The following is a 16,951-nucleotide window of genomic DNA, read 5'->3' as shown; positions in this document are numbered from 1 at the left end:
AGGGCAAAGGACCCATTAAACTAGCGCGAGTGGTGGCGCAAGCAAACTCTGTGTAAACATATCCCCGCGATACGTTGACTAGTTTAGTCTTCTGCTCTCGTTTTTTCAAACGCATCATTTGTATATTAAAAAGATTTGCTAATTACAGTAGCTCAGCATATCAAGTATTTGTAGTCAACCTTTTCACCCCAGTGGAAATAAGTGTTTATCTTCTGCAGTAGGCCAACTTTAGTATAACAGCACTTGGGTTAGCAAACAAATCACAACAACCAACATGAATTTTAAGTTTTATTCGTGAAAAAATAGGAACTATTTACAAAAATAAAACGTGTAGGTTGCGTTTGCTAGGGTCAAAATAGTCACAGCTCATCTTGAGCATCTACTGTCACCTGGTAGCCACGGTACTGCCCATCTTGTGCTGGGTAATTAGCCCTGATGGCCTGGACAACACAGGAAGCCGATACTGTCTAAGAAAGAAAGAGATCAACATTAGCAAAGAAAGATGTATTATGCCTTGAGTGGCCTATACAGCTTTACACCGACTTCAAGCTAACATAACATAGCCTATGCTCTGCCAATAAGATCGGCCACTTTCGGATAACGACATTGTCACATTCCCCGGGGCTCAAAACTATTGTAGCCAATGTGTTGGTAAGAACAACAAACACATGCTCAGACGTCTGTTTCTCCAGGCGGGCTTTGGCTGGCGTTTCCGGTTCACTCTCTGGGTCCGGAAACATGCATCAAATTACCCAACTGTTTAGATGAGGCGTAAAGCCTGAGTGAGAGGTTACACACATGGCCCCGTCCTCGCCAGAATCAGCCATTTCTTCTAGAAGAAACTGGCATCGCTGAAGTTCGCTGCAGCACAGGGACTCTGTGTTAGTGTCTATAAGCGAACAGAACAAACCGTCGCGCTCCGGCTCCTTCTCCTCGGCAACTGGCAAGGCTTGTTCAGCTGCAGCCGCAGCAGCCTTCTCCTCTATTTGTGTCAATTCTTCCTGGCTGTATTCTGGCTCGTACAAATAGCCCTGAATGTCCGAATCCGACATAGATTTTCAAAATCCACTTCGGCTGTTTCACATTGCAAATTTGTTCTCTAACTAAGCGGTAAAGAAACATGGTGGACATTGTGTTTACATTTCGTACGCAAGCTCCCGCCCCCCCTCATTCCTTATTGGTGGGCTCACAAATTTGTGGAACCAGTGGTTTGTAGTCCTTGGCCCTTCTAGCAGGCAAGCAAAGTTTTACCGAGATGACGTCAAACGCGTCAATTGACGTCATCTCAGGAGAAAATTGGATCAGGAAAGCTGGGCCAAGGGAAGACTGGGTTAGACGTTTTGGGTCGTTTTATCTTACAATAGTGGTTTTATAATGACAGAACGCCGGTTCTGAATCGGTGAAGTATCCCTTTAATTGACGACAGATTCGGTCTAGACGGCTCGTCTAGATTGAGTGTTGCATAGACAACAGTGGGCTATTTCTATATCTGTCGTTCAACCATTCCCGACTGTTAAGACGGAGAAACATCTTTGCTTGGCAATCTCAAAACCGTTTTCAGTCTGCGATTTGAAGAGATACAAAAAGCTTGTGTAAACATGGCCTGATTGGGAAACGGTTAATATTACCATACAAATAAGACCAATGCTTGGAAGTACATCACCCTGCTATTCAATGTTCCTATAGTTTCAGTATTGGTTTTCCATCACTCCAGAACAGTTATACCTATGGTCCCTTTTCTCCCCCAATGTTATTTATATGTTAATTAAATCCATTACTCCATCCAACCTGTCCTCAAGCCACCCCTTACCACTCTTTTTAAATGTGCCTCCAGGCAGGGCAGGGTACATTCAAGTTTGATGCAATGCCTCATTCGTCACTGCATCATAATGCCAATCTCTTCAGGAAACTTTTCTCTCCGCGCGCTTGTCGTGTGTTTGTGCTAAGTTATTCCAGGGCAGCCATCCTCGTAGCGGTGCCTTGTGTATGAATGAGGGAGCCGTGGAGAAAGTGCTGGTCTGCTGCAGGCGGGTTGGATGTGGCAGGCCAGCTGTTCCTGAGTGATAGCGTTATCTAGGGAGCGAAATCTCCATCCCCCTGCTCAGTATATTCATATCATTTATATTAAATACTGTGGAATGCCTTGACTAAGATTTGGATTAAAGGGGCAGTGTGTCAAATTGAGTGGCATCTAGAAGAACAGACTTGGCAGAAATGCCAATTTTGTTTTTTATTATAGTTTATTATCCAATGAAAAAAAGATTGTTTTGTTTTTGTTACTTTAGAATGAGCCCTTCATATCTACATTGTGTGTGTGTGTGTGGGGGGGGTGAGATCTGGTTTAACCTCTGCACAATGAATGCTCAGGTGGGCATCCTCTCCCGGCCTCAGTGTCCAATTAGTCTGAGTCGGGGTAGGTGGGGCTGCTTAGACTATTCATCTTCCACACACACTTCCATAACCTCATTCAAGTGTTAGGCTGATATGAAGATGCATCAGTTATAGTGACGATACATGACATGCAGATTACAACTGGTTTATTTATTCAAATGAAAATTGTGACAGTATTTGCAATCGTAATAGACATAATTGAATGGTATGTCTGTTGCAATTTTCCAAATTGCCCTTTTGATGCAAACTTTCTGCCCTTTCCGTTTTTCCGCTGCATTCCTGGTTTTGCATTGTTGTAAACCACATGGTGTAATGCATGCTGTCTTTTTCCATCTGCTTCAATGTTTCACAGTTCCTTGTCGGAAGAGGAGAAGACATCACTGCGTGCTGGTCTAATTACAAATTTCAATGAGCCAGTCAACCAGGTTTGTATTTATTTGTAGTTATTTAATCTAATCTTTTGAGATATTTTCCAAGCAGTTTGTATTTTGGGATGGACATTATATGGCAAACATTCTGTATACTGAGAAAATCTTAAACGGATACCGATACAGAACCGGCGTTCTATCATTATAAAATCGTATATTATAATTAGGCATCCTCTAATTATAATATAAAAAAAAAAGTTGTATCTTCTGTCAGTCTTCCCGTGGCTTATTTGTAAGCCCACCAATAAGGAATGAGGGAGCCCGCGTACGAGATGTAAACACAATGTCCACCATGTTTCTTCACTGCTTAGATAGAGAACTAGACCGACACAAATGGGAATGGGAAACAGCCGAAGTGGAAACCCGTTTATTGATTCTCGGCCATGGTGGGGAAGGAATTGGCGGAAAAAACGTTGGCTTTGACTCTCTGAAGCCCAGATTTAACTGCAACTTCACATTGATGTGGAAGGACCAGAGACGTCGGAGAACCCGACGCAGTCGTTTAGTCATAATTTCATCTCAAGCGACTCTGTTGGTTTCTCTGACGTCTCTGGTTCTTCCACATCAATCTGAAGTAGACTGAACTGCGACATGGAGGAGAAAGGGATTATTGCCCGCGATTGTGGACCGCGATTGTCTTCCGCCGGAGCCCCGCTGCCCACGCCAAGGCACCACCGCCTTGGCAGCGCCGAGGCAGCGGGCAGCGGGGCTCCGGCGGGAGACAATCGCGGGCAACAATACCTTTCTCCTCCATGTCGCGGTGAGCAGTTCCACATCGATCTGAAGTTGAAGTTCAATCTGGACTTCAGAGTCAAAGCCAATGTTTCTTCCCCCAATTCAAAATGCAATGCAAACCCGCACCCGCCCATACCAGTCAGAATTATATTCCGCACCCGACCAGACCCGCTATAAATTCATACCGACACCCGCACCTGAAAGAAAATTAGACACATTAGATGGAACGCCGGGGAATTACACTATCTTGAGTGTGGGGTGGTGCTTTATATTGCTGTGCAAAAAAAGCACCTGGCACACGGTTTTAGTTTACTCCTCTGCTCCTGAATAACATCTCCAGCAGCAGAGAAGTCTCGCTCGCAATCACAAAATTGCGATCGACCGAACCGCGCTGTTCTGGTGTCCGACCCGACCAGCACCCGTGTCCGGCACAGTGCCCACATTATTTTCCCCCCATTTCATCGAAATTGTGCGGTTCACCGGTCGAGTACCCGAACCCGTGCAGTACTCTGACTCGAGTCTTTACTTGTTGTGGAAGTACCAGAGGTATCCGAGAACCCGACGAAGTCTTTAATTCATATTATTCTACTTCATTTAAGAATGCTCGATTCTGATTGGCTGGGAGGAGTGCATTAATCCGGCATATTGCCCGCTGACTTCACATACATTTCAAACATGGTCCATTGTAAAAATAAACCTTGTTTAAAAAAGTTTCTAAAATGTGTCGGAAATCTATCAGAGGGTCAGTCGATGCATAGTTTTGCAAGCGAGATACAATGTAACAACTACGTTTTTAAACTAGTGATCAGTTGCAGCCTTGTGTGGTTGCTATAGAAACGAGTTACCTACAGCTGAGCTAACGTTATTCACCGTAGTTCTAAAGGGAACTACAATAACTTCTCCTCCATGCTGCTGTTCACGCTGGACTGCAGGGAGTGAACGCTGATTGGCTGTTATGTTACGTCCCTAAGGGAGTGAACGCTGATTGGCATTGTGGGAGTTGTCGTCTTCAATCCGCAAGTGCCAAAAGGTCAATGTCTGCTTTTTCTCGGTCAAGGAGGCACAAAATTTGAAATTTATGTAACTATTCGACTAAATATTTGACCCACTTTAAATACAGATTCATGTCTCCACCGGTGAAGAATTGCTTTAAGATATTGAAAGAAAACGTTGGACCTTTTTAATTGTGAATTCCTTTCTATTTTTTATCACATTGCCATGGAAACAGACAATTTTGCGGGAGTTAAGCTAAATTAGCATATGGGGTTAATTAACGGGGTAATCTTTTTCTATTGAGTGTGTTTGATGAAATAACCTCATAATGATTGCGAACATACAGCAAATGACTTTGCAAAGAAGTCCTTTGACTGGCTTTTGAATGGCCTTGAAACTCTTTAATATTTAGATTTGTGTGACTCATTTATAATGGGGGTCCAAAGAGCCTTTATTGGACTTGGGTTAACCTTCTCCTCAAAAGGGCCACGTGCCTCCGTAGTTACATGGCGAACATTGCACAAAAAATACTGTGCTGATGATGAGAATATGAAAACAATTAACAAGTTATTAATTTGTATATTGAACTTATTAAGAGCCTTTCTTTTAAAAAATGTCACAAAATTGTCTACCTAACAATCACTTAAAATAAATCAAAAAGTTCTTTATGAACTTTACTATTTTGGCCATTCATGCTGGCATGACTTTAGTGACTCATTCAGACTTAATTAGGACCATATTATTCAATACTCTATTCAGCTATTTTTCGTGCCTTGTTAGAATGACCTGCAATGGGAAATCTACTTTGCCCCATAATAATAATGTGTTGTTCCTTTCTTTCAACCACCACAAATCATTATTATTATTATGGGGGATGTACTTTATAAGTACTGAATATGTGCAGTCTTTAGAATGTTGGTGTTATCTAGCAGAACAGACTTAGCAGAAGTGTAATAATTTTCACAAGTATGTTTTGAATGGTGTATCATCCCATGGAAATAAGAATCATTGAGATTTTGTTACCTTTAGAACGAGCCATTTATATTTACATGGGAAGTTGTAGTTATTGTACATAGGATGGATGGGATATTAGAGAACTGTTAAAGAAGGATAAGTTGTTAGGGAAGTTATTGTTGCATGGGGCTAACAGTGAATGTATGATTCACAAAAAAACACGTTTGTTGATATGAATGAAGAAAAAAAAAAAGATCCTACACCTTTTGAGGTCACAGGTGTATAAGGTGTTCAAACTGTAACCCTACATTTCGTTTGAATAGTTAACAACTAATTCTGTAGGCTATAGCCCAGGATTTGAAAGGTCATCTCGGCAAAAGAAAAGTAAACAGCACATTGCTGTAAATATATTTGTAAACTTTAGAACGTTCCAAAATCCCCCGAAAAATATTTGTCTGACCCTATCGATAGTCAAGTCAACGAGGGGACCAAAACAGGATACATTTCGGGGGCCTGTCTGAAGTCCAGCCATCTTCCATAATCAAATGGCTCACCATTGCATTTTGACAAATTTGGTGCAAACGCTATGCAAGTCCAGCACAACTCAACTCACACAAGTCACTACAAGTGACTCCTGAGCTATCTCTGCTAAAAATCATCCTCACATATTACGGTCTGGCTGAAATCTCTGACAGCCATGAGATGATTTATATTACGGTCTGGCTGAAATCTCGTGACAGCCATGAGATGATTTATGGTAGCCTGACCTTGTTGGCCCTATGGTGCTAAAGTTGATGCCCGTGCCTCACATTGACAGTCAGTACATTTAACTCGCAAACATAGCTGGCAACAGTTCTTACTGTTTGCATTATATATTTTTTCCCTTTTTACTTCAACTCTGTTTTGTAGGAAGGGTTATTTTTAGAAATTGCAAACCTTCTTCAAAAGAAAGCAAGATGATGTCTTCACTTTCAAGAATTTTCATCATCTCTGCTTGTGTTTACTGCATAAGCCACAGGCATTTCTCAAATTGCAAAGAGCTGCAGTTGTCATTACTTTCTATAGTTTTGTTCTCCTTTTCATATTTCTCTAATAAATGTGTTTGCAAACCCTCTAGTGCAACATAGCTGTGTAACCAACCCAACCAAAGGCATTAGTGCTCCATTGATATATATTCGCTTGGAGGAGGAAAAGTGACTGAAGTATATTTTATAGTTTTGCTAATGCACTTTTTAGACAAAAAGCACAACTCTTAATTTGTGTGCTATTATTTTGGATAACAACAACATGAGACAAGCCCTGATCAGAAACAAAATGTATTTTATTCTGACGATTTTGGTATTTCAACTCTATATTCCACATTGAGAGCAATTTACAAACATTCACTCACTCGGTTATGTCATGTCTGCGACTAAATCTAGTATATATCAAACACATAATAAAGCCTAAAGCCAAAATGTTCCACATCCATAAAACTTAAATAAGACCCACGCTCCTGAGGCTGAAACCTTTTCCGTCAATGTTTTTCACATTTTCCACCATTAGATCGCCACCCAGATTGCAGTGCTGATAGCCAAGGTGGCCCGTTTGGACTGTCCCAGACAGTGGCCAGAGTTGATTCCCATTCTGATGGAGTCTGTGAAGGGCCAGGATGGCCTGCAGCAACACCGAGCCCTGCTCACCTTCTACCACGTCACCAAGACCCTGGCATCTAAGCGTCTGGCCCAGGACCGGCGCCTCTTTGAGGACGTGAGTTCTCTTCTATTTATTCCTATCCCTCAGTATGCTTGATGGCAGATTCCTCTTGATTTTTGTGTTTCTTGGGGGATTTTGTGGATTTGTTGTTTTGTTCCACCCTTCTCTCAAATCTGTTAGATGGTCCAATCTCCAAATGTGAAACATATATGGTGTGTAGTGGCTAAGGAGTTTGACCTCAAGCCGGAATGTACTGTTTTCGATACCTCCGGCTTCATCCTTATCTGCATTAGGTGTCCTTGATCATGGTCCCTAACAACTACCTGCTACTTAGGACGTCTTTCTGAATTCACTGTAAGCTGCTTTGGGTAAACGTGTCGGCTAAATGAGCCAATTGTAGTATAATACTACAGTAGGATTATAACAAATGTAGTTAAATGACAAATTTGGCCTCTAGGTGATGCTGTTTAGCTGCTGTATGAGTTTAGATGAGTGTTTAGATTCCAAACGTCACTCTGTGTGTCTCCCTCTCTTCATTCATTGTCAATGTGCGATTTTTGCTATGTTATGTACCATCCCATACCTACACAAGGTTTCGTCCACACACAAAATAATGAGTGAATAATGAAACTGTTCCAGCATTGCGTAATTCTTTGCGAGAGTTCTGGGTGGTATAAGGATCTTTATTATGGACCTGAGTGGGTGTGAAACTTAGCGGATTCACCTAACAAGCAGAAGGATGTTGAGTGTGTAGACCAAGGTAAACTTGAATCCTGAAGGCTGAGTTGGTCTGTGAAGGGGGGCTTTAATACACCTGATGAAATGGTCCTCCGGACACGTTTTGTTCATGCCGGTATATTACATGTTTAACTCACTGGACTGAACATAACATGTAGCGAATAGTTGTCCGGCCTCAGCACGGGGAGTTGAAAGGAAAGCATTAAAACGCTGGAGAAAGAGGACCATGCGAGGAGGAGTAGTTACTGCTGGTTCGTCTCATACATAACTAATAGACCTCTGGCAGCGATGTTGACGCAGAGAAACCCTGTCGCACAAGGTCCATTATCAAACCTTTAGAACCTGCCACAGCGACTCTGAACGCAACCCCTCTTCTGCCATCAACCCCTCTAATCTGTGAACGTGATTACCTTCTCTCTTTAACATTGGCTGGCAATGTTGAGGCTACAAGTTGCTGTTTTCTGAGCAAAGCAGAGGCTGCTCTGTGGAGATGAGGTTACTTCTGGCTAGGCCTGGTTGTTATCTCTGACACACACACACACACCCCCCCCATATTCTACGGCCCCTAGGTTTATTGACCCACTAGCAACGGACCGACTGGCGGGGAGGTGGCCAGGGAGGAAGTGGCATCTGGGCGGAGGAAGTGAAGGGGAAGAGACCTGTGAGCGAGAAGAATAAGTAATGAAGAGGAAGGAGTTATTGTTATGAAACATTTTAATGGCGCGAATAGAATGAAAGGAGCGCTCAGGAAGGAGAATTGGTTGCATTTCAAAACACTTTAAAATACTCTGCATTGATTGGCCACCCTTGTTATTTCATAACAAGGCATTCCCTGGACTAAAATTGCAGTCATATGAGACGGGAGCATAATGAATAAACACATAGACGAATAAACAGCCGTGCATTAGAATGGGTAAGCTACTTGAAGTTGCAGTGTGTTAGACATCCCCCGCTTGGGGAGCAGCGACCCCTAAAACGGTGCACAGCTAAACGGTGCTGGGGAGCCACAGACACCGCGCCGCCATCAATTAGGGCTCACGATTATGCAATGCTGATTTGATAATGCATCTGCGATGACTGCGCCATGGGTAATATCCTGCGTCAACACCGCGCGGTGATGGGAATCTCAAAATGGGCCCCAGCGTGGTGCTTTGCGTCATCTGAAGAGGCAGTGCTCAGCCAGGTGTTCTCCTGACCACGCTTCGAGTGGCAGCAAAGATCATTATAACAGCAGAAAGGGGGGTCGCCGTGTCGGCTCCCACTCCCACCGTAGCGCTGCGCCGTGCTGTAGAAAGATGGATGTGAGATGGGGTATGCTGAGTTTCGATTTGTGTGTCTAGTTGTAAGAATAAAGAAGAATTGTCAAACTAAACTAATACATTTTGGACCTACATTAGAAATATATGGTTGAAATTCAAATGATTTTTTTTTTCTTCTTTTTGATTTAATTGATAATTAGCTTTCCCACGGTTTGTGAAATGGGTGAACCGTGAAAAACACAATTCTGGCTCTGCAGATTTGTTATACCTTAAAGAGCAATCAAACCTGCTGTTTGGCTGAGATTGAAACACTTTAAAATATTTTTTTTTGCAGAGTACAGGGAAGGAGTGTGTTATGACCGACGGCAAACTTTGTGATACTTTTTTATCAACGCTGTTGTGCAAATAACTTTTTAATGAGCAATGTTCTGTATATGAAACTGCACCGTGGCATAATATGCAGAAGCTTAACCGTCACTCAGACCCCCACATTAAAATAAATCGCTGCTCTGATGGAGCTACACACATCCATACACACCGCAGCGTTATACCTAGTATAACGTAGTTGTCCGGGAGGCCTTACTCACAATGTGCCTGCAAAAAAGCAGGTAGCCTTGGCAGCAGCATTTTCAATTCCTTATGACATGAAAGGGCCCTAGTGGTAGGCGATCACAGATGCGGTGACATAATACATATATTGTCCCTATTTATACAGTAGAAAAAAGGAGTTAATTCAGTGCTGCAATTGATGCACCAAACAAGTTGGTCAAAATCTTATATCAGTTTGAAAGAATTAAGGTTTTATTTTCAGGCCAAACCACCAAGCCCTTATCCCATCTATATGCAAGTCTATGCTCCTAACACCACCTATTCATTGACAGATAATGGGCATTTTAATGATAACCAACCACAGGCTGTGGCTGATGCTTAACACTTTAAAACTCAATTGGTGGTCAGACATTAATGATCAACCGGACTGAAACAGACTCTGGCTGAGGTATCCAAATTAGCAACAATGAAGTTTCAAGTCTTTTATACTGTCATTTGGTGTCTTTCTGGCCAACGAGTAGCTGTGGGTACGGAACCAATTCCAACTGGGCTAGAACTTAGTATATATCCATGGACTAGACACATAATTTGCCTTTTGTAAAACGAGAACAATGGGTAGAGAATCAGTATAATGGAGCAAGCTGGAGCAACGTGTTAAGCTGTGAGTTTGATGACATGATTGGATTATACTAATATTCTCTGGTGGACATAAATCCTGTATTGCTGCTGTAATTACCTAGGCTGAAACCGCCAGACCAATTTGCAAATTCCTCTTACTCTAGAACTTCTCAATTTTCATTTCCAAGGGGCTTTATCAATGGACGCAGACCAAAATGCCTCTGGACACAATTGGATAGACTTACAACCAATCAGAGAAATGAAACGTGTGTTACATCTGCGGCAGACATTTTGGTTGTTGAGGAACATGCCTTAGGTTGCTCCTCTAGAGTCATCGTATTAGACCCACCCCATTTTAGATCGACTGTTATGATGGGCCCGTCCGGGGCCACGTCTGTTGGAAGTCTGTCTGAACGGAAGGGAGGCGAGACGCATATGCCAGAGCAAATAAAACATGAGTTTGCAGTTTCCTCTGGTTCCAAGGCTAGTAATTACCATGGCATTGTGTGTTTTAAATTATAAATCCAAATATTTCTAAATATTTTGAAAAGGCTTGAGAACAAGCTTTGTCATACCCACAGAATTAGACTTAACGCTGTCCTGCAAAGTGTGTAATTACATCTCCCCGTTTTTCAGCTTTTCATCAAATCCTTCAGACTAAGCTCAAAACGAGGCATGGGAGGTCAAACTGGGCCAGAGCGTTTCTTTGTTGTGTTGTCTTTGTAGCACGGGAGTAATGCAGGAAAGTCTACACTGCACTTTCTTCACTTTCATGTTTTAATAATCGGTAATTACTTGCAATTATTGCTGGCCACTTATGCTGCTTAGGGCCTCTGCTTCCCACATTATTCATACCAACAACGTGAGGACACAGCATCTCAAATTATGTCACAATAATGTATTCATATTTAATTACTCAGCCATTTCATTTGGGATCCTACTTATTGTACAAGTCGATTTCTAACGGGGATCCATATAGCATTCAAGATTTAAAATATCCTGAGATGCTTGGTTTCACAAAATGTTTTGACAAAACAAAGTTTGAGGCGCTGTCCCTGGGATGTTCGTTCATGTTGTTCAGCTGTAAGATGTCGTCCTTCCTTCATTGTCGATTTCAACTTCAATTCACAAGCTGAGGTGTGTGCAAAGCAAGGGGTTGTGTGTGTGTAAAGCAAGGGGTTGTGAGTAGTGGATTGCAGTCTTGGCTGAAATCGTCATTTCTCGGTGTACAAAGTGCTGAGTCTCTGGCTTGTTTTTAGTTTGCGTGTTGGGCTGTGAAGACAATAATGGGCCTGGTGCGGTTGAATGGTGATGAGGCACAGTATCACTACCCAAGGGGTTTTCAAAAGACGATGGAAGAAATGATCGGCAGTTTTCCTGATTGACTTCAGCTTGTGAACCCTCCCTGTTGGAATAGGTTATCGACATGCAAATGGAGGGACTGTCTGGCTTCATTGAAATTTGCATCTCTTTCATCTCCCTGTTTGGCTTCTGCCAATAAACCGTTGAACTATTCTAAAGACATTATTGCACAATGAACTGCATGATTTCCAAAGGAAAACCTTTTTTCAACGTTCCCTTTGCTAAGCCTCTTCTGTATTGGTGCAGCGATCATCCCTCTATGAAAGGGTGTCGCCTAACCTGTCATTTTCCGAAAGCACATGTTTACCGATCCTTCGGTAGCCAGACACTGCCATTTAGCTTGCGCCAAGGAGACATAATCGCTCTCCAATGCATGACATAATCAACAACTACCCCGGGAGTAATGATGGAGCTGATATACTGGAGTGGCGACTGATTCTTTGGCTTTCATATCTGTTGAGTGCACTTTCCACCACTCTCCTGATTGCAAGCCGCTTCACTGCACATAGCGAGGGTTGATCTAGTCGCTCATTTTTTCATATATTCTTCTCTTCATCTTTCTCCAATTTATATTTCATGTTGTACAAGAGAGCAGCTCGGTAGTGCAGGTCCACAGCCGTGAGATGTCTGCCCTCTCTCTTCTCTACTTCCCTCTGGTTGACAGTTTCTCTGCCTTCTCTGTCTCTCTCTTGATCTCTATCCAAGCTTCTACCTCTCTCCATATGCAAACAGCTGATTAGATTTACCCCACTCTTTCTCCACCATCTAGTGGTTCTCGTTATTGGTGCACACAGTTTCACAGCTCTGGGATGGTTCCCTTCTTTCTACACCCTAGAAGTACTCTTTAAAGGTGCAGTAAGGTCTTCACTGGTGCCAATCTGTATAAATGTGTTTGATGCAGAACAGGGAGTCCTAGCAAGATGTTGTCCATCAGCACCCTTTCTGGGTGATTGCTCATATTCAGAATCGGTTCTGGGATAGTGCTTACCCAAGCAGAAAGAGGAAATGGATGGATTGGTGGATTTTGTAATCAACCAAATAAAAAGTCTTGGTCAGCTAAAATTCGGCCCACTCTTCAACTAATCTATTGGTCGGGGTAAGGCAATCAGTAAGTTATCTTTAAAATAACTGATGCAGCCACAGTGCCACAGTGCAATGTGTGCACTCTACCTGTCGGCCTTAATATTGTGTGCCGTTTGGAGGATGTCAGTGGGTTTTGGATCCACTCTCGGCTCCAGTCCGACTCGGTTATAGCAGAGCCTCACTGTAAAGAGGGTCGCACACCAGACGGGCCGCAGAGCACCGCGTTGCAGAGTGGGTTAGTTAGTTTAATTACTTGACCATGTTAAATGTCATTCAGACCGTAGCTTGCTTCCATGATATGCATTTCCAAGTAAAACAGCATATTGGCACGATTAATTACCTAAGAGTCCCTAGTAGCAACCCAGCTGTAATGTGATTTTTATCCTTGGGATTTTGGTGGCTCATGCTTAAAGGAAAATGTAGATAATTTTAGAGCAAGGGACTAATGCGGACCTACTATTTTTAATTGGTCCAGAATTGAGTGGAAACGCTGCAGCTACAATCTGCGAAATAAATGCTTAAATTGAAATCCTCTAAGGCCATCACGCCCCGTCAATATAAGTGCTAAAAAGTGCTATAGATTCCAGAATTTTTTTCTTTCACTGATTAATAGCCTACTCTGTGATGGCCTGTTAAAAGTATTCGATAAGAGGGAGTGTAAAAGTCAGTATGGTCACTGTTGAAACGACGTTCTCATCACACACACTTTTCAGTGGCAGAGAAAGTTTAATGGATTTTAGATACTGATTTAAACTCCTAGCAAACATGGCCTCTCAAAATCAAAAACTGTACAGTGGGGCGTTTAATTTCCCAATGTGTGCTTTCTGAACAGGGACTCTGTGATCATTGCTCTTAGCCCCAGAGGCCTGGTTGGTAGACTCAACACGGGTACGAGCATGCTATCCACAGAGAGAAAATTAACTTAAATTAACATTGAGCCTGCCCAGAGGTGGTCATTCACATGTAGTTATTATGAGATACGACGAGGTCCAAATTAAATCTTCAAACCGTAGCTGGAACTAATTGGATTTCTTTACACACCCGCACACGCGCGCACACAGTCAGACACGCACCATCATCAGCAACAATATTATCATTATCGATGTACAACCTCAATGTATGATAAAGGCTTAAATGACAGTGGTGATCATATCTTTGTGATCTCATTGTGTGTTGGCTGCTCTCGTAATTACTTGCATTTCGTTTGGTATCAAACTCAGTCATCTTAATAGGCTTATTTTGCTATCGGAAAGAGTGTTGCAGTACAATTAAAAGCAATGACTCACTGCTTTGATCGATTAGAGTTTTATAATAAGCTATATTGATGTGTATTTTCTCTATAGGGTAGTAAAGGTTGGTTTTATTTTAAAAAGTTGGCAAAAAAACGGCATTAGAGTGATTGAAAGTGTATTGAAAAATCTATCTAAATGACAGTGGAACTACTCCTCAGTACGAGTGTGTGTGGTTGTGCTTGAGAACGTGGCAGTCGCTGCACACTACGGGAGGCATGGGTGAAGTTATGACTTAAATTTGTTAAGAAATCCCTCCCTTGTGGTGCTCTGTGTCCTCCAAATTCTTGTCTCGCCCTTTCCAGTGGTCTGTCTCTCACACACACACACACACACACACACACACACACACACACACACACACACACACACACACACACACACTATTTGTATCAAGAAATCGTATATGCACAATATGATCAAATACGTGTGTGAGCTACCTTACTCTGGTGTGTCTGCTTGAGATTGAACTGCATGCTACACACTTTTTAATTCATTTTCACGGGTTGAATCAGATGGCAGCACGTGGGTCAGACGAGGACTGAGGTGTTAAATGCTTTTTTTCAATCCGTGCATCATTTGAATAATGATGATTCATACCTTTTGAGCAGCGTAACGAACCCTTTGATTTTTTTTAATTAACTTTTTGTTAAGCAGGCCCTCCATATCTGAGAACCGAAACCACGGTTCTTTATGCGTTTTATGTTTTCCCTTCTATCATCTTATTTTTTCTGTGTGTAAAGAAGCGCAGTCTTCTCCTATCAGACATTCATGTTGTTGTTGTTGTAGAGTCAATCTCACCAGTAAGTAATTTATTTATTTTCAAGCTCTGTTAAATACAAATATAGTGATATAGTTCACACTTTGCTCTGACGCTTGCTACTGGCCTCCGGCTATGAAAAGTATGTGAATCAGAGAAAACTAAATATGCAGATACCGTTCTCAAGGAGCATTCAGTCTTCGACATATTTATTTTTTATGTTTTTCCGATCAATCCGAATTTCAGTAATCAATATTTGTAAAAATATATTTGACGATGGTGAAACTTCACCATTGACGATGGTGAAAGTTAATGGGCTAGTTGAATAACCGTTGTACTTTTCACAAGTAGGAAAATGTGTCATGAGGGAACAAAGGACCATTACTTGCATTTCATCCAATTTTGTCAAAGAAAAGTTATCAACTACAAGCATGAATATAAAACGCCTTCGGATGACAATTTCAATAAATCCATTATGTAAAGACTTTCTTTAAATGGCCTTTTAAATGCACTCTCCCTCACCTTTTATTCTTCTATCTCTCTCATTTCTTAATGTAGCACTATAGCGAACTCTGAGACCGGTCAACATGGCTTTAATCAGCAGCCTGTACTGAAGTGCCTCTCATCGGCATTCTGTGTCTGTAGCACGGAGGATGCCTGACCCAAAGATGGACTGCCTGGTTCTTCTTAGCAGAGCAACGGCTGCACAAGCGCCATCCAATTATTATTCTGTATCATGTCTTGTCTTCAACCCTTGCGCCTTTATAGACAATGGTGACGAGCATTGTTGACTGCTCTCTAATAAAAGGCTGTTTCATAAATTCAAGAGATTCACGGACATAAACTGAATAGAGTGCGTAATTGGCTTTTTGCAGAAGGCTAATGTGTGTGTGTGTGTGTGTGTGTGTGTGTGTGTGGTGCCTAATTATTTGTGCTTGTGTGTCGCTACACAGCCAGAGTGATCCATACTCCTCACTTCATCTAATTATAACAGGCTTCCTCCATATTGTATCTGGCCATTGACTGAACTGTTGTGTTTCTTTTATGTGCAGCTCGCATCGGGGATCTACAGCTTTGCCTGTTCCCTGTGGAGCCACCACACCGACTGCTTCCTCCAGCAGATCTACGCCAGTGACGAGGCCGCCGCTCTCAGTTCGCTGGAGAGGACGCTGCTGTCACTTAAAGGTAACAGCTCACCAATAGAGAGAACCTCTCGGGTTCTTCAAGAAAACTCCTCTTGAGTTTAGGTTTGGACATGCAACCATACATTATTATTACGGTACTCTGTGGTACACAGATCATTATAACAGGTTATGGCACGTATACAAATAGTTATATTTTTCTTAGTGTTTACTGGGCCATGTTCTGGAAAACTGAGTAGAATAAAGATATCGATCATCTAATCAGATTTTTTTAAGTTCTAAACACATGAGACATTGTGAATACTTAATAATAATAATAATACATTTCATTTAGAGGCGCCTTTCAAGGCACCCAAGGTCACCTTACAGAGCATAAAGTCATCATAAATTGTTTAAAAAGACATTGTGGAAAATAATAATAATAAATAAATAAATAAAAACATAAAAAAATAAAACAAAAAAAAGACAAAACAAACAATCAAGACAGTGATCAGTTAGACGTTGTGTGCGAGTTTGAACAGGTGAGTTTTGAGTTGTGACTTGAAGGTTGTAATGGTGACTGTTTTATGTGTGGGGGGATGGAGTTCCAGAGCCTGGGTGCTGAATGACCGGGCATCCATTGTAATGAGTCGTGAGTTGGGGATACATAGTAGTCCAGCAGAGGCTGAGCGGAGGGAGCGGAAGGGAGTGTATTCTTAGAGGAGGTCGAAGAGGTAACTGGGGGCTAGGTTGCTACTTGTAACTATCTAGGTCTGAAAATATATCAATAATTTATATTGAACTACTAATATACATTGCTTATATTAGCAGTTCTACCACAGTTTAAACAAGCTTGTAATGATTAGTATTCATAGATCATCTAATGAAGTAAACATACTCCAACTTTCCATCTTGAAAGAAGTGCATTTCCTATTTGCTTTAGCTTGGTTAGTCGATGTGCCATGTCCACACGTAA

General features: G+C 41.9%; 1 protein-coding gene across 1 annotated transcript in view; it reads left to right on the top strand.

The window, feature by feature from the left end:
• Nucleotides 1-16,951, top strand: part of ipo11 (importin 11) — a 119,511-nt gene that overhangs the window by 4,702 nt on the left and 97,858 nt on the right. The window contains exons 4-6 of the mRNA XM_056592110.1: nucleotides 2,744-2,816; nucleotides 7,047-7,250; nucleotides 15,907-16,039. Coding sequence (XP_056448085.1) covers nucleotides 2,744-2,816; nucleotides 7,047-7,250; nucleotides 15,907-16,039 — 410 coding nt within the window. The remainder of the gene's footprint in view (nucleotides 1-2,743; nucleotides 2,817-7,046; nucleotides 7,251-15,906; nucleotides 16,040-16,951) is intronic.

The sequence above is a fragment of the Gadus chalcogrammus genome, chromosome 6, assembly GCF_026213295.1.
Source record: "Gadus chalcogrammus isolate NIFS_2021 chromosome 6, NIFS_Gcha_1.0, whole genome shotgun sequence".
Lineage (NCBI taxonomy): Eukaryota > Metazoa > Chordata > Actinopteri > Gadiformes > Gadidae > Gadus > Gadus chalcogrammus.
The sequence above is the reverse complement of the archived record's forward strand: the minus strand, read 5'-3'. Positions and strand labels throughout refer to the sequence as shown.